Here is a 24,525-nt window from a genome sequence, read left to right on the forward strand (position 1 = left end):
GAGATAGTTAATAGTGGGGCTTCATTTTCATACATTGTGTTTGCTCTCTCAGGGATTTTTCTTCTTAATAAAAAATGTTATTTTTGTTTAAAAAAGTCCTAAGTCACTCTCCTCAAACATTAGGTAGCCAGACACAAAAGGCCAGTTATTGCATGCTTCCAGTTACATGAAAAACCCAGAAGAGGTAAACCCATCGAGTCAGAAAGATCAGTGGTGACCAGGGCCCGGGGTTGGGAGGAAGGAGGACTGACTGATTAAGAGGTACAGGCTTTCTCTTTGTTGAAAATGTTCTTGAACTAGATCATGGGGACACTTGTGGAACGTTGTGAGTGTCCCTCTTGCCCCTTAAATGAACAATTTAAGAGGAACAAAGAATTAAATTTTATTTAAGTGATTATTATAGGGTAAAATATAGGAAACCACTGAGTATGTGTAAGATACAAACAAACATTTTAAAAAATGCAGTATTAGGGGAGGGGAAGGAATTCTGTGGTGCTGGAGCTCAGGAGCTGAGGCCAGTTGCTGAGGGGATGCGAGTGGTTGTTCCAGGTCTTAAAGATGAAGGCGACCTGTGGCTGGAGCCTGCTCCGTCTCTGAATCTGAATGTGTGGCTCTGAGCTGTAGTGGTCACCAGAGTGGGAGCTGGTGCTGGATCTTTCTCTGGAGCTGGTGCTGTAGATCCAAGAAGAGAGAATACCATCAACAGGACTGCCTTTCCATGTCATTCCAAGTAACGGAAACCTCTCAGACCAATTGACAAGTCTCACTCCAAGAACCAACCCCCAGAAAGTCTTCCCAGACTGGAGGCCGTGGGAATAGTGATCTGAGCCCGCTGCTTGCTCCCGGCCCAACGCCAGCCTCTGGAGGCTCTGCTCTGTGCGGCCCAGCCCCAGCCCCTCCACACACGCCCATGTCCCCCACCCCGAGTCCCCCTCACCCTGAGTCTCTGCCTCGGTGGGCTGAAGGTGCTCCAGCTGTGAAAGAAGAAAGTGGGCACGCTGCTCCAGGGCCGAGCCTGGCATGTTGAGCCCAATGTATGCCAGTATCACCTCCCGGCAGAGACAGTCGGGGGGCTGGAAAAAATCCTCAGGGTATAGTTCTAGCCAGGTGCCCAGAATGAAGGAGATGGCCCTGAGGATAGACAGGTGGGCAGCAGCGTCAGAGAACTGGCCTTCCCTTCCGCACGGCCCTCCCAGGGCACCCCTGTGTGGGCCTGGACTCCTCTCCTGTGCCTCCTGCTCCTGGCTGTCCGGGGGACAGTCCCCCTTTTCGTCCACCTGCACTCTGGCAGTCCGGACAGAGACAGGCCTAGTCACCAAGGAGGGCCTGGCAAAAAGCCTCTGTAAGTGAGAGCTCTTGGGCAATGGTGTGATCACCTCTCCTTTTCCTCAGAGAAGCCTGACACACTCCTCTGTGCGTCTCCCGGCCCACTGCCCGCTGGAACGTCAACTCCCTGAAGGCAGGGAGCAGTGGAGTCTGCTCTGTTCATTGCACTCACTGGCACCCACTAGGTGCCCCATGATGATCTGACGAGTGAGGGAACAGAAGAACTTTGTCTCCTGCCCAGTCTTCCAAGGGCCTGCCTCATACCCCAAACTTCAGCTCCCGTGCCTGCGTGCTGCCTAGTTCACTAGGTGTCCCACGTGAGTCACCCTCCACTGACACTAATCTCTAACAGGGAGAGGGTCATTTGGCCCCTGAGCACTGAGTCCCCCCCCCCCGAGCACCAGCTGAGCACCCACTGTTGAGGTTCTGCCAGATTAGTGAGCAAAATGCTCCCTACACCTCCTCTTCTGAGTCCCAGGATCGGGAGTGGAGGCAGGGCTGGGATGGACAGGGGACGGCTACGGATTCTCTTCGGGGCTGACTCTGTCCTCCAGCCCCGCTTTGCTCTCCCGCAGCCCCCACAGCCCCATCCGCAGCTCTCGAGGAGTGCTTTCTTCTCTTCTAGGAGAAGCCCTCAGACCTCTGCCCTCCCGTAGCCATCACAAGATGTGTGGGATGTCGGGTTCTGCCCGCATCCCCGATTCACAGACCCCACACTCCCCTCACAGAGTGGAGACGGGAGCCCCTCCGACTCGATCCAAAGCCCACTCACTTTTTGACTTGGTCCAGGGGCCCGCTGTCCTCACTGGAGTAAGGGAGGATGCACCCGTATCTAGAGGAGACAGGAAGGCATCATGTCAACTCTACTGTAGACAGTCCCTGCCTGAGAAGTCTAGTGTGAGTGTCTGACTCCGGACTAGAATGGAGCCCGGGAGGGCAGGGGTGTCGTCTGCTCTGTGCCCTGGATTATGGTCGGTGCCTAGCCAAGTGCCTGTACCTAGCGGGGCCTCTTCTCTATGTGATGAATGAGTGAGCTCCAGCCAGCCACATCACAGATGTTTGAGTGGGCCTGGAGCCCTCAGCTCGCCCGGGGGATCCCTGGTGTGGCCTTTACTCAGGCCAGAGACCTAGATGAAATCTCCAGTCTCCTTTTCCAATGCGATCACTGCTCAGCCCAAGGCCATGGGGACAGTGAGGGCTGAAGCAGAGGCTTCGTCACAGGGAAGAGGAAAACAATGGATTAGCACAGCCACGGCCCCTCCAGCAGACCTTTCCACAGGGCCAGGCTTCTAGAACGTGCTTTCCGTGCAGGACCTCGTTGAGTCCCTACCATATCCCTCTGAGGTTGATCCTCCTTGCACCCCACTGCTCAGAGGAGCAAACTGAGGCTCGGAGTGGTGCAGTGATGTTCCCAGGCCTCACAGCTAGGAGGTGGCTGGGTCAGCACGGTGCCGTGGAGGGGCAGGGTGCTCACCTTTGACACAGCGAGTCCAGCACCTGCAGGGTGGTGGCAAAAGCCCTGTGTGACCAGAGAAAGCTGTGGATGTAGGTGGTGTCGCCTTCCAGGAAGGCGGGCACCAGGTGCTCCACCAGCTTGTCTATGGAGCCACCCTGCGTGCTCCACACCTTGCGGGTCTCCTCCCTCTTGGCTGTTGAAGGATTCTCACCCTGGGGTGGGACAGATGAGAGAGGCGCGGTCAGAGGCAGCACCATGGACAGCAGGAGGGTTGGGGACTGGAGCTCAGATGGAAGCCCCAAGGCCTCCGTGACTTCCGGCAAGAGGGGGGACGTGAATGCCCACAGCAGGAGAAAGTTCTCGGCCTTCAAGTTAGAGTCTGAGGTGGGGAATGAGTAAAGACATGAGTGTCTGAGGTCAGTTTGTTAGCAGAGTATTGCCAGCGTCTCCGTGTCTGAACAGCGTCATCCCTGTGATTTCTGAAACATATCCCATTCCAGAGATGAGAACACAGAGGCCTCTCCTGGGGTGGGAGGGCTCGGGAGAGTGGGGCATGCGGGATGGTCAGCGCAGCACTGTGGAAATGGCCGCCGAAGGTGCCACGTCAGGGAGGGGCTGAATCACTGTGGTAACCGGTCTCCCTTCGGGAATGTTGTGCAGCCCAGTGAGGTCCCAGCACCTGACCTGGAGAGGTCATGGGGACGTGGTCCTTGGGACAGCAAATTGCAGAGTGACAGGCATAATGCCAGGAGCCTCGTGTCCTTTTGGGGAAAAATATCCCTAGCCATCATGATGATGTGTAAGACGTGGAGAAGTTGCGGGAGGATTGTCAGGACAACGTGGACACTTGGGGATGGGAGTTAAAACAGGAAAATGTGTAGACAAATGCAAAACTACTCTCGCCTGAACAGGAGGTGAAATGGTGTAAATACTCTTGACCGAACGTGAGGTGAAATGCTATCAAAGTCTCTTTGCTGGTGTGCCCACAAATATGTGGACAGGGACTTTGCGTGTGGCCAAGGCAGGGGCCGGGCGGTGGAGGCGGGTGGGAGGAGAGGGCCATGCAGATGCCTCTGGGAGCAGGGCTCTGGGAGGGAGCCCTGGGGAGTGTCTGTGTGTTCTGGGCTCCTCTTTGCCTGTTCTGGGCTCCAGGGTCTTGGGTCTTCTCAGCACCTGCACTCACCCTGAGCCGGTGCTGGACTCTGTTAGTGGTGTGGGGCACCCTCCTTTGCTGCGGGGCAGTCGAGTAGAGGACCCCATGGATCAGCTCCTGTCCAGTCTCCTGCGTAGAGCTCTGTGAAGACAGTGCCCGGCAACCAGGCGGAAAGCCTCAGAGCCCTGCCTGGCTGTCTCTGCGGGCTCTCACACCTCTGTGACTCTCTCCACTCCAGACACACAGGCGCCACAGTCTGCACAGACCTCCACCAAGGAGGGACACAGAAGACAGCCTGAGGGCCTTGGATTAACACAGATAAGAGGCGCCTGGGGAATCCCCTTCCCGTCCTGCCAGCCCGTCCTGGGATGTGACCCGGACAGCAGCCTCGGGTTATCAACTGCCCACCAACCTGTTCCTGCCTAGGGCGGATCCTCCCCACATGTCCTTCTTCCTCCCTACACTGAAGAGGAGGGCATGGGGTCTGCCCAGGGAGAGCTCACAGAGGTGGCCTGACCTCGACTGGCCTGACCTAAGCCACCTCGTGTTACCTTAGAGGACCTCCTGGCAAAGGGCCAGAGGCAGCCAGCCTGAGAGTTGAGCCAACGTCTAGAACGGGTCAAAAAGTTCTCCCTCCGGGGTTTCTGGAAACCAGAGCCCTGGTGAGTCGCGATATGGCGGGAGAACATCTTTCAACACCAGATGTCTCCGGCCAAGTGAGCTGGGTATGAGGATGTGGGTCCTTGGTTACGGGGCTTCCAAGTTCTGTTGGGGTCTGTTGTCAAGGAAGTGACTTCACTTCCTGGAGTCCCCTTACTTGTGTCCCCTCCTGCGATAACACCCATCCAAACAGTCCTCTGGGCTGCTGACTGCTCACCCCCCTTCTCCAGGCAACATCATATCTGTACCCGGGTACACCAACACACCTGTCTCCACTGGCCCCTGAGAAGGTCTGGGTGCAGCCAGGGTCCCAGCTTTGAGAGAGACGCAGACACAGCTCCTCATTCTCACCTGTTCTTGATCCTGGATAAGCCATTGTGCCTCTCAGGGCCTGTCTGCCTCCTGTCTGCACAATGGGGATTATTCTAGCATGGAATTCCTCGAGATGTCCTCAGGGATAATACCTTTAAAATTGGAGGAGTGGTGTCACATGTAGGGAATGCCTCCAACCTCTTTTTTCTTCCTCTTGTCACCTCCCCTGTGTCTGCTTCTCTTCTGATCCCACCCCATAGTCCATCCTTACATCTAACGTCACCGTGTTTGTGTGTGTGAGTGTGTGTGTGTGTGAGTGTGTGTGTGTGTGTGTGTGTGTCTGTGTGTGTGTGTGTTAGTGCTCATGTTCTGGATACCCAGGAGAAAACAGGCCCTGCAAAGGGAGGGATGGGTAAGAGCTTCCCAAGATCTTAGGGTTTCTAATTTCCAAAGTAAAGCTTGTGGCAGGGGTTCTAGTCTTGGCCTAGAAGGTCAGAACACACCCTTACCTCTGGACTCTGCCTGTCACGTGCCGTGTGCCAGTCCGTACCTCTCTATGGGCCTCAGTTTCCCAATTATCCGATGAGGGATTAAATTTAGAACCGCATAAGCATGAGCTCAGCCTAAAGGTGGGCCCCCACTCCCTCCGCCCTGGGTGTGATGTGGACTGGGGAGCACTCAGGGGTTCCCCTGACCTGGGCTCCTCCTCAGAGAAGAACTTGCCAGATGCCCGTCTAGGCTACTGAAGGTTCACCCTCACCCCCGTGCCATCTGCATATCTGTATGCAGTTACACTAGCACAACCTTTCCCAGAGTCCCCTGAGAGAGCCTGTGTGCGGCCAGGGCCCCATCTTTGAGGACACAGAGCTGGGTTTACGCCTGGCTCCAGCGTCTCCCCAGTCTGTGATTCTGGGCAAGGCACTGAAGCTCTTGGGTCTTCCGCTTCTCCCCTCAGGGGCTCCCTGTGATCCCCAGCTCCTGGTCTACACATCCCTGTGTAATCCGCTCCCCTTCAGTGTGGACTGAACTTAGTGAGTCCTTTCTTTTCCACAGAAGACGGCAAAGTGATCCAATGTCACTTCCCAGGTTTGGTTGTAAACAGCCGGTGCCCGCCCTCGTGTCCACTCTGACCTGTGCGCTCTCTCTCCTCCTCTCCCTCAGATCCCTCACTCTGGGGAACGAGCCTCTGTGCTGTGACTTCCAACAGAGAGAGGCCCGCGTGGCCTCGCCTGAGGGAGCCCAACAGACGAGAGGCACACGGGCGTCAGTCTGGAGGGAGTCCTGCCGGTGCCCCCGCGTGCGCTCCCATCGGGAGGCCAGCGGGTCCTGCCTCAGTGGAGGCCGCAGCCCGCCCTCCTGAGAGACCCCGGCAGAAGCAGCCCGTGGAGCGCTGCTGGCTCCCGGGCCACCGACACTGTGAGCTCCTCCGTGTCTTTCAGCTCAGCCGCTAAGTTTGGGGAGTTGTTGTCACAGGGCAGTAGCAGCTGATCACTCAAGCTGTCCTGCTCCCGCGGCCCTGGCCCTGCTCTCCTCCCGCCCCTCCGGCCCCAACTCTCCCCCCGAGCCGCCTGCAGCCGCCCTGGCTTCCCGTCTCAGCTCCTCTCTGGCCACACGCCCTCGTGCCTCCGAGCGTCTGCACCGTTGCGCCCTCTGCCAGGCTCCCTGTCCCCGGGTTTGTGCAGGGCTGGCCCCTTCTTGTGGTGCTGCTGGCAATCAGAGGTCACCTCGGCGCAGCCTTGAGGGCGCCCCGGCCTGGTGGACCCAGCGCTCCGTTGTAGCAGCGGCTGCTTTTCCCTGTGGCGTGCGCTCTTGCCCTTCACATGGGTTCTTTCCCTGCTGGTGTCCATCCTGTCCTCCTGACTGTGAGCTCCCGGAGGGCAGCACCTTGTGGGGACTTTTCCAGCACTGGCAGCATTTGAGCGCTCGGGGCACAGTCGCTGAAGGACTAGATAAGAAGATCCATCCCACCGCCGGCCCGCTCAATTATTAGAGCCCAGTTGACTTGCGTCGTTTTAAATAGACTAGGTCGGTAACTGTTTAAGTTAATCCTGTGATTTAGGCCCTTTGTGGGTATATTGGTTTATGGTGAATTACCAGATAACTTTCCACATTTCAGTAGCATATCAGTATATATTTTCCCACATGAGTGCTGGGTGGGTGTTCAGGTTGGAGAGACCACACTCTTTCGTGGTCCTTCAGGAACCCACAGTTCTTCCATCACGCGCCTGCTCCATCCCTAGGACATCGTCCACCTCTGCGTCCATCAGCGTCAGGGGAAAGGACATAAAGAAATGCACGTGGGAGGATTTTATCAGCCAGGTCTCGCACGGCACGCATCAGTTCCTTTCCTCTTCTGCTGGCAAAGAGGTGGTCCTGGGCCACCACGGAGGCAGGATAGTGGAGTCCAGCTGTGTGCCCCAAGCAGAGCAGAGGGGATTTTTGTGGACAATTAACATTCTCTGCAACAGTGAGTAACTCATTTACTGTGTTTTTCGAATCATTCTTAAGTTTTTACCACGTGCCAAGAACTGTGCTGTGAGCTGGATGGAGAAGTGATTGAGCAGTACCTTACCCCAGGAGGAGCTCCCAGTCTAGAGAGGGAGACTAGATATGGTGGGCCGTGCCTGCCATCCTTAGAGAAAAGGGTAAAGGGGAAGTCCTCGGGAAGCTCAGTGAATGACTCTAGATTTGGAAGCCATCTGGAGCTCCTATCAATTGAACTCCACTTTAAGACATAATTAAAATGTGCTTGGTGGAGGAAGATGACAATAGGGACTACGGAAGCTTTCACTACGTAGAAAATATGATCAGGAATACTATGCAGCCATTAAAACCATATACTAAAAAATTTTAAAGGGTTGGGATAATTATTCACATAAATGAAAAGTGACTGGGAACATAGGGTGATCCCATTTTTGGAATAACTATCTATAGTTAGATGAAAGTATACAAATATGTTGAGTGATAGATTTCAATTTTCTAAAATGTTTTGTTGTTAATATAATCAAAGCATTCCATAAATAACTTTGTTGTGATATAGTACCCACTGAAGCACAGCTCACCATTTCCCCCTCCCCCGGTCCCTGGCAACCACCATTCTTCTCTCTGCTTCTGTAAGTTTGATTATTTTTGATCCCCCGTATTAGTGGAATCCTGCACTATTTGTCCTTCTGTGACTGGCTTATTTCTATTAACATAATGGCCTCCAGATTCATGCATCTTGTCTCATATGGAAGAATTTCCTTCTTTATTAAGGCTGAATAATAATATTCCATTTTAAGTATATACCACAGTTTCTTTATCCATTCATCCATGGACAGACATTTAGGTTGTTTCCATATCTTGGCTATTGTGAATAGTAGTGCAGGTATCTCTTCAAAATCCTGTTTTGAATTCTTGTGGATATATACCTAGAAATGGAATTAGTGGATCGTATGTCAGTTCCATTTTTATTTTTTTGAGGAATCTCCTTACTGTTTTCCACAGCAGTTGCACAATATTACCTTTCTATCAACAGACTATACAAGGGTTCCAATTTCTTCACATCCTAGCCAACACTTACCTTTTGTGTGCGTGTGTGTGAGTAGCCATCCTAACAGGTGTGAAGTGATATCTCATTGTCATTTTGATTTGCACTTCCTTTATGGTGAGTGATGTTCAGCATCTTTTCATATACTTGCCGGCCATTTATGTCTTCTTTGGGGAAATATCTGTTCAAGTCCTTTGTCCATTTTTTATTTTTAATCAGTTTTTTTTTTTGCTGTTGAGTTGTATGAGTTTCTTATATATTTTGGATGTTATCCCCTTATCAGATATATGGTTTGCAAATATTTTCTCTCATTCTATAGGCTGCCTTTTCATTCTTTCAAAAAGTTTTTCCAGGTTGACTGAGATTTAGTTGACATATACCATTGTACAAGTTTAAGGAGTACCGTGTGATGATTTGATATCGTAAATATTGGGAATTACAGAAGTATCACCCCACATAGTTAAAATTGTGTGTGTGTGTGTGTAGTTAGAAATTTTAAGATCTCCTCTCTTAGCAACTTTCAAGTGTACAGTACAGTATTATGTTGACTGTATGTTATGTTAATTACAGTCACCATACTGGTTTTAGATCTCCAGAACTTATTCCTCCTATAAATGGAAGCTGGTACTCTTTAACCATATTTACCCATTTCCCCCATCCCTCCGCCCTTGGCAACCACTGATCTATGCTCTGTTTTTATGAATTTGGTTATTTTAGATTCTACATATAAGCGAGGTCATACCATATTTGTCTTTCTCTATCTTACTGATTTTACTTAGTATAATGCCTTCAAGGTGAGGAAGATCAGCCTTGAGCTAACATCCATGCCAATCCTCCCCTTTTTCCTGACGAAGACTGGCCCTGAGCTAACGTCCATGCCCATCTTCCTCCAGCTTATGTGGGATGCCGCCACAGCATGGCCTGACAAGTGGTGCATCGGTGCATGCCCAGGGATCTGAAGCCGGGCCGCCAGCAGCAGAGCGTGCGCACTTAACCGCTACGCCACGGGGCCAGCCCCACTCTGCCCATTTTTAATTGAATTATTTTTGTTTTTTGCCATTGAATTCCTTATATATGTTGTATAATAACATCTTATTAGATATATTGTTGGTAAATATTTTCTCCCATTCCACATTTAGCCTTTTTATTTTATTGATGGTTTCCTTTGCTGTGCAGAAGCTTTTTAGTTTGATGTATGTCCACTTGTTTATTTTCACTTTTGTTGATTGCATTTTTGGTGTCCTATCCAAAAAATCATTGCCAAGACCAACGTCAAGGAGCTTCTTCCCTATGTTTCCTTCCAGAAGTTTTATGGTTTCGCGTCTTACATTGAAGTCTGTAATTTATTTTGAGTTAATTTTTATGAGTAGTGCAAGGGAGGGGTCCAGTTCCATTCTTTTGCACGTGAATATCCAGTTTTCTCAGCACTGGTTGTTGAAGAGACTATCCTTTCCTCATTTGAGTATTCTTGGCTCCCTTGTCAAATATTAGTTGAGTGTATATGCATGGGTTTATTTCTGGGCTCTGTAGTATGTTCTGTTGGTCTATGTGCCCATTTCTGTGCCAGTACCATACTGTTTTGATTATTATGGCACTGTAATATAGTTTGAAATAAAAAAGTATTATTCTTCCAGATTTATACTTCTTTCTCAAGATTGTTTTGGATATTAGTAATCTTTTGCAGTTCCACATGAATTTGAGGATTTTTTTTTCTATCTATGCAAAAAATACCATTGGAATCTTGATAGGAACTGCATTGACTCTGTAGATTTCTTTGGGCAGTATGGACATTTTAACAATATTAATTCTTCCAATCTATGGACAAGTGATATATTTTCATTTGTGTCTTCAATTTCTTTCATCAAAGTTTTCTCGTTTTCAGTGTACAAATCTTTCACCTCCTTGTTTCAATTTATTCCTATTTTGTTGTTTTTGATGCTACTGTAAAGAGAATTCCTTATTTCTTTTTCAGATAGTTTGTTGTTAGTGTATAGAACAACCAACTTTTATAAATTGATTTTGTATCCTGCCACTTTACTGAATTTGTTTATTAGTTCTAACCATTTCTTGATGCAAAGGGCCAAAGGCAAAGCCAGGACAGTACTCAGTCTGTCTGATTCCCATTTTAAGACTGTTGTTTATCCAGCACCTTCTTAATCAAAACACTTAATTGAGCAGAATTTCTCTACACCTACAGCATTAAAAATGACAATGATTTCCTCCATGAGGACTTCCTTCCCATCTCGCAGTCTCTTCTCAGAGAATCTATTTCTAGGCCCTCAAAGGAAAAAATTCCAACCGTTATTAAATGTAGAACCTGAGGAAGCCTTAGCCAATAAGACTTTTTCTCCTCTTTCCAGAAACCTGGAAGTAGAACTAATTAATATCCATTGGCCTCTTGAACTAAAACATCAAGTAAGCTGGAGCTGGGGTTCTTATGGCTAGACCGTGGATGTGTGGAATCCACTCTGCAGAGACAAGAGAAGTAAACAAAGAATAGAGCAGATTTACAGAGAAGACATATGTCCTCTGGGGCAAAGATTAGGAAAACTGTAACTACACTGGTTCCTGAGAGGTTTCCAGTGCTTTCGTTTAGGCCTGTGTGAGGCCCAACCATATTCCTAGGCTGAAATTTCTGTGAGAAAGTCCTACATCCTTTCTAACATTTCTCCTTCTACTCAGACTAATCCAAGTAATCTTTTACTGGCAACCACATAATTCCTGAAAATGTGTCCAATGGTAACATAAATTCAACTTCTGATGAGAGTACCCCAAGAGCCTTCTGACTCAATCCAATAAAATTACACTACCTTCTGGTTCTTTGGAAACCACTACCAGCCCTGGCCATCTCTTGCTCCTTCCAGACACAGTCCTCATGGTCTTTCACCTGAAAGTGCAGCCTTATCCAATCTCCACCAGGGTAAGGACCTATGGCTACCATCTGGGGAAACCACAGTTAGTCTTTCTGCAGAAGGCACAGTATCTGGCATACAGGATGCCTGAAGGGTGAGAAAACAAACCTACAAAGTGAGGGCTTTCTCTTATTCTGTATAGTTGTATCCCAGTCTTACTGGACGTTTCCATTGGCTTCTACTGGCCATATTGCTCAAGTCTTGATATCAGATTTCTTATTTCCTGTACAATTCTCTGAGTTCCTCCTATGAAAGCACTGATAATAACAGAAAACACACATGGCAGGGACTAATGTAAACTCCTCTCATGTATTAACTCATTTAATCCTTATAAAAAGCCCACAAACACAGAAATGTTAGCAATTCACTTACAGTCATATAGCTACTTAGGACAGGATTCAAACCCCGAACTGCAGTCAGTTCTCTTGGCTACCCTTTGCCTATAATCTGTGATTGGGCAGCTACTGTCCTTCTGACTTTGGGAACTACACTACGCCTAGATTCTGGTTGTGGCTGTGTACCTGCAGCAATGCATTTCTTCGGATCTCACTGTCTGTGCTGAAACCAAGCTCTCCACAACACTCTTGGAAAATGAGTACTGAAGGCCCAGACACCTCCACAGTAGAGGCTGAGGAGCATCAGTTTACACAGCTCACTTTTTCTGTCCTTGTGCTTACAGGCAGCATGATGCTCAAATCCGGCTTCTTTCATGTGCCACTGGTACATCCTTACCCAAGGTCCTTTGCCTCTCTATGCCTCACATTTCATCAGTGAAAAGATGAAAACAAACTTGCTCATCAGAGTTTCAGGACAAATTAAATGACATGGCATATATAAAACATAATTCTCAAAAACATGCAGGTTGTTTTTCCCACCCATGTCCTGCACTCTTTAACACGAAATATAAATAAAAACATATTCAAACATTTGTTTCCCACTGTATCACATTCACGGCCTACTGCTAAGTAAAAGTTTTGTTGGCCATTATATTAATGTTTCCAGGACATTTTGCAAATTAATTAGTAAACTGCTGCAGTCAAAATTTCATTTTCATTCTCATCTTTCTTTTGAATGTTTTTCTGTCTCACTTGAGAGTGAAAATAGATCATTAAATTCTATCACAGCTTGATTCTTCCTCACCTTTGAAGTTGGCATCTGAGGTTTCTTCTGGAGATACAGATTCTCCAAAGGGCAGTTTTATTACTCATCTTGGGTAAGCAAAGATTAGGAGATAATCAAAGGTCACGGTTAAAGCTGTGCTGAAATTACTTTTCCAGACTCCAAAAGCGGAAGCAAACAAGTTCTTACCAGTGTCTGTGGAATCAGACGTCCTGCAAGAACGACTGCCCCCGTCTGCTTTTTGACTTCGTATCTCAGCCCCTTTCACAATTGAGAGAGCCTCTGCTCCTGCTACCATGAAAATTGTTTGCCTTTTTTAAAGAAGTACTGCTCTTCCTTTGTCACACTCCTGAGACAAGCCTCACTGTCCCCTAAATTCTATGAAGTAGATTGAGATGTTGACTCCTGGGCACCACTGGGTCAGTGGCTGAGTTTCCCCAAAGTTGGGCTCTGACTCTCACCCATTTTCCTGTCTTGTGACCACTGGTTTGGACAAAGCAACAGCTTGGCAGGAACCCGTGAAGACACTTTGTTTATTTTCTAAAGCTACTAAACTTTTTACACTATACAGCCCCCAACTGAATATCATAAATTAATTACACACAACTCTGACATCCATATGTATTTTGGCACTGCTGTCACAAAAATTTCAGGGAAAAGCACAGTTAGCAGACTAGTATTTTCCTCTTTCTCGCTCCTAGTTTCCCCCTCCAGCTGGGCGATCTGTGTACGTAGCCCTGTTTGGAACACAATTATTGCAGTAGGAGAGAAAAAAATCAGCTGTGAAAGATATTCTCCGGCAGGTAGCTCTGCACTACTTGGGGAAGGCTGCCTCTGAGGGAGGCGTCAACAGCTGCAGACTCGCATATAAAAGATTTCCAATGGGTTAAGTAACTTTGAAGAAGCAAAATTCTGTTGTCCAATTTTATTTGTCTCTGAACCTGATTGCAAGGACTGCTATTCATTACCGAACTGCCTAGCAGGTGCCTACAAAGTCACAGTTCTTTGTATTAATCTAGACAACAGGCCATTATGAACTGTAACTTTACTTTTGGTAGAATATACAATGCACTTCGTTGGATGAAAGGGTTGCTCTCATGTTTTTCTTTCTTCTGCTTTAAACTTGAGATCCTTTCATAACCACTGAGATTTCTGGGTGATGCAGGAAAGGAGATAGGCAGTATCTTTTCTGACATAAATAAATTGTCACATTTTGGGAAAAAAACGGAGAATTTCTATACTGGGAAAAGTAAAATATGAATTATTAGAATTGGCTTCCCATAGTAGACCAAAGAGTCTTAGCAAAGATAATAATATGGTTATTCTTTACCTAAAATTCAATCAATATTAAATTACAAGAGGGGTACTAATATTTTTACAGAATATTTTACGTTATTTCATTTAATTATTTCAATGCTGCCAGGTATTTTACTATCTTTTAATAAATGTGAACAGCAAGACTCAGAGAAGTGAAAAAAATTGTCAAAGTTCATCCAACTACTTAGTACTTGAACCCAGATTTGAGGTCAGGTCTGCTGGGGTGGAGGATTTGTGCCAGATTCTAGAATACTGCATATGCTATACCATGGACTGGGGCATACACATAAAAGGCGGACACGCTACAATATAAGCCCCACAGGGCCAGGGGCAGCCATCACAAGGGATATCTGTCTCTTCTTTCCCTGATGTATCCAGGAATGCATAGGAATAGATAAGCATCTGGCCCATGGTAGGTGCTCAGTAATTGTTTCTCGAAGAATTAACAGTAAATAAATGAATGAATGAATAAATAAGATTTTTAAGTAGGAAATGGCATAGCAAAATGGCATCCATGCTTGATGCTGCCTTTTTAATTTTTAACCATTTATTCCCTTAAAGCATAAAGAAAAACAAAACATTTTTGTCAAACTTTGCTACCAATACTACAACTTTTGGTTTTATCAATTTTCTATCAAAACCAACAGTATTTTGACATTTAATAAACTTCTAAAGAATGTGGTACAGATACCAATAGCAGAGATAAAAACTAGTTTGTAATAAAATAGATAAATTATTATATATATCAATATTCTTAGTTCAACATAAAACTGGTCCCCACTGTCATATTGCTTCAATTCTGTAAAATAGAAACTGGGAGGGGACAGAGGAGAAGGACAGGTTGGAAGATGGTTGACAATGTTATTAAGGTGAGTGGGGCTATATTTATGTTAGGGTATTCCCATTTTGCCTGAGTAGAGGACATCTGCTGTGTAATGAAATTACTACTAGTAAATACTCTGGATCTTTCTCAGTTGCTATGTCAACTGAAGAAGCAAAATTCTGTTGTCCAATTTTATTTTTCCTTGGCATCACTCTTTGGTGAGGTCAGATGAGAGAACTCAAGGGCTTCTGAACTTGCAGACCCCAAAGTGGGGACAGGTGAACAATGACATGCTAGTCTGATACCTCTTAATTGATGGGATCTAGCCCTGAAAACCAAATGTCGCTCCCTCCTTTATTACACTGAATTGGAATGGGAGAGAGAGGTTTCAGCATCACCCCAGGGCTAGGACACAGGTAAACGGAGATCTTGCACATCCTCCTAAGAGCATTCAGGATATCAAGATGTATTACTCTATGTTCCTATATGCATATTATATCTCTTGGGAAACTATAAAAAAACTCATTCGATCTAGTGAAATGCAGAACTTCTGTGCCCTAAAAGTGAAACATGATAGCAAAGTAAGAGGAAGAACAAAGAAGCATAGCCTTTGGCAAGAATCTACACAGTGTTGTAATAATGAAATACACATGTCTATTGATGGTTATTATGTGAAATAGCATTGGTAGCGCAGGACCGGAAGGATGCATTAGCTGGGGTAACTATCCCATGGTTGTGTTTCATCCTATTGAAGAAAGAAGTTTAGAACAAATGACATGAACACTAGGACAGACTCAGGCTGTTTCTACAGATCACAATGAAAAATGGACAGACATCCTTTCTAAAAATTTTTGAATGTCAACTCTTACAGAGAACATTTTAAAATAACTAAGTATATTAACAGTTTTTTCTTTTCAAACTACAAAAGGCTCATGATGTCTTCCTTTGAGAGTAAATAACTAGAAACTATTCTCAACGTTTTACCCACAAAATAGCTCAGGTTATCTGAAACAACTATAGAATTAATACCTTATAAGAATTCAGTTGAGGAGAGTAAAGTTGGGCATTAACATAAAAAATATATGTAGATGGCTTCTCTATAAACTAAATAATTTAATACATGCAGTGCTGGATAAGGAAATACTGTATTTTTTACCTCGAATACTAGTACATGTGTATAAAACCAGTACGCATCATTCCATTTTCCGTCCTTTTCTCAATAGAAATTGTTCAGAACTACTTTTAATTTTTCAGTTTAATTTTCAGGTTTGTGGCTTGTTTTCTATCGAACATTTGAAAGTGGATAAGATAAGGGAAAAAATGTCAATGAGTGTACATCTTATCCTCAACAAAATAAACTGGCTTTGTGACCCAGGTCACAAGTGAGGTCGAGAAGTCCAAACTGTCTTAGAACATAATCATCAAGAACACAGGGTGAGTTCAATCCCTCAGGGCCAATACTTATTTCATGATTTGCAGTCATTATTAGTCATGTATAGTCACTCTGTATTCCTTACTGCTATACACGACATGACAGAAACTACTGCATTTTTAGGTAAGGAATTTAGTGATCCAGGAGTGCTTTATGCATCAACTATCTCTTGCTAAATCTCAGCTAAAGTCTTGGAATCAGCTTCCAGAGTTACACAGCGGGGCAAAATAAACTGAATCTCAAGTAATGGGTTTGCAGGGTGAGGCCTAGGGAAAACACAAGGTATTCCAGGCAGGTCTCACAGAGACCTGAGAAGTGAATTCTAATATATTATACAAAGAAATCCCTTCTCCAGGTCAAGGCCAAAATGGGAGAAGCTCCCATAAGGAAGGTGGAGTTAAGCTGAAATTGCCTTTAAACTGGTTCTTCCTTGCATAATCAGAGAAGAAATTAGCCATATGCTTTGCTCTACTTCCAAACCCAACCTCAACGAAGTGAAAGATAAACAGTCTCTTGAAATTTCATACTTGCAGTTCACAAAACCTAGTACAATAAATAAAATTTAGTTTCCACTTTTCTATGTATTGACTAATCTTTAAATTTAATGTGAAAGTATATCATGTCATTTGTAACTATCATCAAGTACACAAAATACATAATAAGTTTTTTTTTTTTTTTGCTGAGGAAGATTAGCCCTGAGCTAACATCTGTGCTCATCTTCCTCTATTTTCTATGTGGGATGCCGCCACAGCATGGGTTGATGAGAGGTGTGTTATGTCAGCACCCAGGATCTGAACCCACGAACCCTGGGCCACCAAAGCAGAGCATGTAAACTTAACCACTACACTACTGGGCTGGCTCCCACAACAACATTTTTGTACAAAGTTTTCTCATCATACCAATGCTACCCTTAACCAAGCTTCATTCAGGACACATGCTTTGCTTTAATTTAAAAAGAAAACATTTTTCCAATTTCAGTGAATAGATTTTAAAATGCTATATGTGATAGTCTACTTGCATATAATATCCTTCCAGTTTAATAAACTCACCATATAGCTTATTTAAGAATTAAAGTCCTTTCCAGACATCACATAAAATCTATAATGCCATTCTATAATGTTAAATTATATGAAGCTATTATAGTCCTATAGCTAGAATGATAATTTCAAGCAAACATGTGAGTATTACAAAACCAAATTTTGAGGCACAGAGCACAGAGAAAGGAATCAGCAAGATCAGTGAATTTTAACTCTGCCACTTCCTATTGAGTGACTCTTGCCAAGTTACTTAACTATTTTGATCTTTATTTTTTCTCTTTTTAAACTATATTGCCACTACATCATGGTATTGTTAAGAAGATTAAATGAGGAAATATAGTTAAAGCAACTAGTAATATCTGCCATATAATCGGTGCTCAGTGATGTTAGCATCATCTTTCTTTTGTTAGTATATTCATTCCTACATGAAATATTCACTGACTATATGAAATTTGACAATACAAGGAGAGCAGAATTCTCCATTGATCTACCTCATGTTTTAAGAACGAATTAATAATTTTTACCTTTTTCAATATTTCAAAATGATTTCCAAAATGTATAATTTCTTCAATTCATGTAAGTTGGTGTTCTTCAGTAGAGGATTTAGTCATCAACTAGGATTATTAGGCACGTAGAAATTTCATTCCTTGAAGGTACCACATATGTTTAACTCTTGTCTATTAATCAATTTTGAAAATGAGTGTTTGGTTTATTAACTACAATAAATAATGGCAAGTATATTTCTTCTGGCTTTCTCTTTTTCTTGCTATTATTATAGCCTCAAGAGTTTTCCTATATTTATTTTGTCTCTATCTACAATCATTTCTCTTGTTGACACTCTAAAATCACACATTTAGCCATTGTTTCTTCAAGCTGAGTCCTGTCCTTTTGACTTGATCTCTTATTTATTGCCAGCTTTCTTGCATGATAAAATATCTGGACTCAACAACAGTTTCTAACCTTCTCTACTGCAATGTGCTAGAAACAATGTCATCCCATGAACAATGAACACTTCCGGTTACCAGATTTGATCTCTAATATAAGTTCCTACTAAGAGGAATGAGATGTCTTTGAGGAACTGGCTGATTCTAAGTCTCAGATAGGCAAATTCCAAGATCTGGTAAACAGTTTTTTAAATCCCCAATTAGTAATGGTACACAGATAGCCAAGGGTTATCAGAGTTGTGAGGAAAGCTTGCAAAATGAAAGATAAAGGTCAAAATAAATCAACTTATGAAAAACAAAACTATGAACAGAGGAAAAAAAAACATATGTATGTGTATATATATATATATTTGGTGTCCTTAGAGACATAGGAAAGGTAATGCATATATGAAACAAGAATAGAATACTAGAAATAAAGGAATATTTGGCAACTACAAAAAAATAGCTCTTGGAAATTAAAAATATGATAGGAATTTAAACCTCCATATAATTAAATAGTGGGATTTTGCATAAACAGTAGAAAATACAGTCATGCATCGCTTAAGGACGGAGATACGTTCTGAGAAATGTGTTCTTAGGCAATTTTATCCGTGTGCGAACATCATGGAGTGTACTTACAGAAACCTAGATGGTATAGCCTACTATACACCTAGGCTATATGGTACTAATTTTATGGGACCATCATCGTATACGTGATCCATCATCGACCAAAATGTTGTTATGCAGTGCATGACTATATAAGTAAATTAGAGCACAATTCCCAGATATCCAAATTGGAAATAGAATTCCAGAGAGAAAGAAGAAAGAAAATGGAAACAAAAATCATTGAAATCTTGAAAAAATGTCCTGGGACATAAGAACCAGTTACTAAATTGAACAGGCCTACAGAGCACACAGAAGAATGGATGCAAATAAACCAACACCCACGCCCATCATTATGAAATTCCCTATCACTGAAGTATTAAGGGTAGAGGAGAACAAGTCACAGAAAGAATCAAGAGCAGAATGTCTTCAGGCTTCTAAACAATAAAGCTAGAAACAATGCCTTCATTATTCTGAAGGAAAATTAATTCCCACCTAGTGAAATTATCAGGCAAGTAAGACAGTAGACCAGGCAGGTCTCAAAGTTTGCCTTCCATATACTCTATCTCAAGATGCGCCAGGAGACCAAGTTAATAGCATGAGGGAGTAAACTAAGAAAGAGGAAGTCATGTGGAGGGACTCAAGAGAAACACACATGGAAAGCTGCCATTATATCATTTTTAGCCTGAGCTGAGAATATTCCTGGTTAGTTGGTTCCAGAATCTTATCTGCATTTGGCTTGTCTTGACCATGTGCAAATAAATTTTCTCCTCTTCCCTCTATACCCTGCTATCTGGAAGAGCTGAAAACACTCAGCTTGCTCCTCAGAGGCATTCTGTTTTGACTTACTTCTGGAAGCTGCAGATACACCATACCCAAGCAGGTACTCTGAATGTGATGAATCCTTTGTTTACTAGGCTAGACTCCCATCCTTGCTCACTGGCTTCTCCAGGGAAGGCTGTTGTACACCTTCAAGGAAATGCCACCATGACACAAGCTCTGCTTACCTAGCTTATCTTTTCCTGCTAACTTTCATTTAAGATGTGCCCTTCTTATCACATCTAGGTTCGTGCTTACCACTTATCTTTTCAAAACCATACAACATACCGTTTATTGACATATGCATAGATAGTGAAATTACAAAGAAGCAGAAGGCTATAATCACCACAAAAATTAGGCTAATGGTTACTCTGGTGGGAAGAGAAATATGTGACTAAACTTAGAGACTTCTAAACTATTGGAAATGATTTTTTCCTGTAACTAGGTGGTGTTTACAAAAATCTTACTTTTATTATTATTTTGCTCTAAATTATACACATAATTTTAGACATTTTTCTATAGGAGGATATATTTGTCACACATACATACATGCAAACCATTTCTTCCTAGACCTGAAAACTTTCTGGATTAAAAAATTTGATCAAGTCCTTCACACAATGAACTTACTCAAGCACTTCATCACAAAAAAATGAAGAGTCCCAAAATGTCTATAAATTAAAAGAAATGCAAAAGGTAAAATCATAAGGGCATCTAAGCAAATAAAGAATATTTAAGAAAATAAAAAAATGTTTTCAAAATTCCAAAGTACTCTCAACACTTGGTCAGAGTCCAACTGTCAATCAAGCATGACAGTAGGAAAAAAAAAGACATTTTAAAAGTTGAAATGAAAAAAAGTACTCTTGTTAAACTTCATTCTTAGGAGCTATTGAGGGTTTGCTCAAGAAAGATAATCAAGAAACAAAGTGACGTCAGCATCAAAGCAGCGTGAGACAATCCCTTTTTCTCTCCCCTTCAACCTACAACTAGTAAAACATCCATAACTCAACAAAGGTTCCATTGCCCAACACACCAGGATGCCTGAGAGATCCACACATCTGTACATCTGAAGGCAGGTGGCTTAGAACACATAGAGGAGGTAGGACTGGGGAACAGCAGAGGCAGTGTTTGAAATCCTGACTCCCTAGTCATGGCAGCTGAGCCTGCAGCCTCAGGGAGCCCAATAGCAGCAGTGGAGGCAGTGCACGTGATGCTGGCCTCCTAGCTACAGCAGCAACTGAAGCCACAGGGAACCAGGCAGCAGAGGTGGTGGGGCCCATGATTCTGGCCCTCTCAAGTACAATGGCGATGCCATAAACTCAGCTCCCCGGTCCACTCTCCCTCTCCCCCCAGAATGGAGGTGGTGCCTGCACCCCCGGTGAACCCAGATGCAACAGAGGCATCTGCCATCCCAGTGCCCCCAGTGATGACACCAGTGACTGGACCAACAACTGCAGCTGCAAGGCACCAGCAACCCCAGAGGCACAAGCAGTGATAACGAGGGCACCAGTGACACCTCCAGCAGAGGCAGTGGAGGGTGGAAAGTGCCCATTTTCAAATACAGCTTGAGGCAGATCAGGTAAAAGAAACCTAAAACTTGTGCTATAGCACCATGTACTGAAAAACAAAAAAAAGGCATCTAAATTCAAACCTGTTGAATTAGAAACAAAGTAAACAAAGCTTCATCTAAATAAGAAAGGTGTTTGCTACTTCAAATGCACTAGCAGAGGAAGAACTAAGCAAGCACCATGAAAAACCAAGGTAACACAGTATCACAAAAAGAAAATGACAATTTTCCAGAAACCAAACAAAGTGATGGTAGACTGTGATCCGACAGAGAATTCAAAATAGCTGTCATGAAGAAACTCAATGAGCTACAAGAAAACTCAGAAAGCAAGTTCAATGAGCTCAGAAATAAAATTTAAAAACAGAATGACTACTGTACCCAAAAGGATAAAACTCTAAAAAAGAACCATTCTGGAGTGGAATAACTCAAGAAGTGAAAGCATTAGAAAGCACTGGAAATACAGCAGACAATATGGAAGAGAGAATTATCAAGCTAGAAGATAGAAATCTAGAAATGATTCAGGCAGAAGAGGAGAAAGAACTAAGATTTTTAAAATGTAAAATAACTCTATGAGAACTATCTGACTCCCTTAGAAAAGGCAACATAACAATAATGGGTATCTCACAAGGAGGGAAGTAGGAGAAGGGAGCAGAGAGCTTATTTAAAGAAATAATAGCTGAGAACTTCCCAAACCTGGGGAAGGAGCTGGATATACAAGTCCACGAAGCTAATAGAACACTTGATTATTGGACCACAAAAAACACCTTCTTCAAGACACATTATAGTAAAACTGTCAAAAGTCAATGATAAAGAAAGAATTTTAAAGGAAGCCAGAGAAAAAAAGACAGTAACCTGTAGGAACTCCCATTAGGCTATCTGAAAATTTCTTAGCAGAAATACTACAGGCCAGAAGAAAGCGAAATGATATACTCAAACTAGTGAATGATAAAGACTGTCAGCCAAGAATACTCTATCCAGCAAACTTATCCTTCAGATATGAAGGAGAAATAAAGGCTTTCCAAGACAAACAAAAGTTGAGGGAGTTCATCACTACTAGATGTGTCTTAAGAAACATGTTGAAAGGAGCTCTGCTACCTGAAACAAAAAGGCAAGAAGTACACAAAACTTTTGAATAAGGTGATAAATAGACACACAGCATCAGAAAATTGCAACTCTATATCAGAGTAGGTTGTTAAACACTTAATTATAGCATAAAGGTTAAAGGGAAAAAAAGCATTAAACATAACTATAGCTACTTCAATTTGCTAAAGAACTGAAATGTAAAAAGGGATAATTTGTGAAAACAAAAAAATAAAAAGGGAAGAGAAAAGCAATGAAACCTGCACAGACACATGAAGATAAGATGCTATCAGCAGAAAAAGGATTATTTTATCCATGAGACATTTTATACAAATATCATGGTAACCACAAAACAAAAAAAACTAGATCAGAGACATGAAACATTAAAAAAAAAGGAAGCTGAGAAAAACATAACAGAAAATCACCAAATAAAAATGGCAGACAGAAGTACAAGGAAAAAGAAACATTGGAAATAAAGAACAACCAGAAAACAAAGGATAAAAAGGCAGTACTAAGTCCTCATATTTCAATAATCACTCTAAATGTAACTAGATTAAATTCATCAATCAAAACACAGAAAGTTGGGGGCCGGACCAGTGGCACAAGCGGTTAAGTGCGTGTGTTCCGCTGCGGTGGCCCGGGGTTTGCCGGTTCGGGTCCCGGGCGCGCACCGACACTGCTTGTTGGGCCATGCTGTGGTGGCATCCCATATAGGGTAGAGGAAGATGGGCACGGATGTTAGCCCAGGGCCAGTCTTCCTCAGCAAAAAAAAAAAAAAAAAAAAGAGGAGGATTGGCATTGGATGTTACCTCAGGGCTGGTCCTCCTCACAAAAAAAAAAAAGAAAAAGAAAAGACAGAAAGTGGATAAATGAATTAAAAAACAATACCCAACCATACGCTGCCTCCAGGAAGCTCATCTCAGCTTTAAAGACAAATATAGGTTCAAAGTGAGGAGATGAAAGCTGATAAGCTAAGTAAATAGCAGCCAAAAGAAAGCAGTTGTAGCCATACCCATATCAGACAAAATAGACTTCAAGCCAAAAAGATCACAAGAGACAAAGATGGACATTATATAATTACACGGGGAAAAATCCACTAAGATAACATTTATTACTTTATATGCACCTAACATAGGAGCACCAGAATACATAAAGTAATTGTTAACAGACCTAATTTCCTAAAGGGAGAGATTAACAGCAACAAAATAATCGTAGGGAAATTTAACACCCCACTTACATCAATGGATAGATCATCCAGACAGAAAGTCAACAAGGAAACATAGGTCTTAAATGAAACGTTAGACCAGATGGACTTAATAGAGTATACAGAACATTCCATCCAAAAGTAGCAGAATACACTTTCTTCTCAAGTGCACATGTAACATTCTCAAGACTAGACCATATGTTGGAACACAAAACAAGTCTCAATAAATTTAAGAAGACTGAAATCATATCAAGTATCTTTTCTGATCACTAAGTATGAAAATAGAAACCAACTTCAAGAAAAAAGCTGGAAAAATCACAAATATGTAGAGACTAAACAACATGATACTAAACAACAATTGAGTCAACAAGGAAATCAATGGAGAAATCAAAAAATATCTGAAGACAAATGAAAATGAAAATAGGGCACGCCCAAATATTTGGCATGCATCAAAAATGGTACTAAGAAAGACATTTATAGCAACACAGGGCTACCTCAAGAAACAAGAAAAATCTCAAATAAGCAATCTAACCTTACACCTAAAAGAACTAGAAAAGAAAGAACAAACACAGCCCAAATTTAGTAGAAGGAAGGAAATAATAAAAATCAGAGTGGAGATAAATGAAATAGAGCCTAAAAAGATAATATAGAAGATCAATGAAACTTAAGAGCTGGTTCTTTGAAAAGACAAACAAAATCGACAAACCTTTAGCTAGACTCACTAAGAAAAAAAGAGAGAGAGAAGGCTCAAATAAAGAAAATCAAAAACAAAAGAGAAGTTGCAATGGATACCACAGAAATACAAAGGATTATAACAGACTACTATGAACAGCTACATGCCAACAAATTAAATGACCTAGAAGAAATGGATAAATTCTTAGAATCATACAACCTTCCAAGACTGAATCATGAAGAAATAGAGAATCTGAATAGACCAATCACTAGTCAAGAGATTGAAACCATAATCAAAAATCTCCCAAAAAATTAAAGTCCAGGACCAGATGACTTCCCTGGTGAATTCCCCCAAACATTCAAAGAAGATTTAATACCTATCCTTCTCAAAGTATTCCAAAATATTAAAGAGGAGAGAACACTTCCTAACTCATTTACAAGGCCAACATTACTCTGATACCAAAACTAGGCAGGGACCAAACAAAAACAGGACAATTACAGGCTAATATCTCTGATGAACATACATGCAAAAATCCTCAACAAAATATTAGTAGAACAAATACAACAATACATTAAAGGGTCAG

At 43.1% G+C, this 24,525-nt stretch overlaps 1 protein-coding gene across 1 annotated transcript; it reads right to left on the reverse strand.

Annotated features, from left to right (window-relative positions):
• Positions 1-370: 370 nt before the first annotated feature.
• LOC131395220 (ral guanine nucleotide dissociation stimulator-like) lies at positions 371-5,167 on the reverse strand. Its single transcript, XM_058527132.1, has 5 exons — positions 4,487-5,167; positions 3,966-4,076; positions 2,801-2,994; positions 2,099-2,158; positions 371-672 (listed from the first exon to the last, which is right to left on the reverse strand). Exons 1-5 carry the CDS (start codon positions 4,622-4,624, stop codon positions 468-470), a joined length of 708 nt encoding a protein of 235 aa, XP_058383115.1. The 5' UTR covers positions 4,625-5,167; the 3' UTR covers positions 371-467.
• Positions 5,168-24,525: the final 19,358 nt, after the last annotated feature.

The sequence above is a fragment of the Diceros bicornis genome, chromosome 31 (genome assembly GCF_020826845.1).
Source record: "Diceros bicornis minor isolate mBicDic1 chromosome 31, mDicBic1.mat.cur, whole genome shotgun sequence".
In the NCBI taxonomy this organism is placed as follows: domain Eukaryota; kingdom Metazoa; phylum Chordata; class Mammalia; order Perissodactyla; family Rhinocerotidae; genus Diceros; species Diceros bicornis.

What these genes read in the sequence shown, in the direction of transcription:
- LOC131395220 (XM_058527132.1), bottom strand. Translation starts at nt 4,624, where the DNA reads ATGTTCTCCCGCCATATCGCGACTCACCAGGGCTCTGGTTTCCAGAAA. An exon ending in GAGTCCAGCACCGGCTCAGG is followed by an intron (nt 2,995 to 3,965) that starts GTGAGTGCAGGT and finishes GTCCCACCCCAG; the next exon opens with GGTGAGAATCCTTCAACAGC. An exon ending in CTGGACTCGCTGTGTCAAAG is followed by an intron (nt 2,159 to 2,800) that starts GTGAGCACCCTG and finishes TGTCTCCTCTAG; the next exon opens with ATACGGGTGCATCCTCCCTT.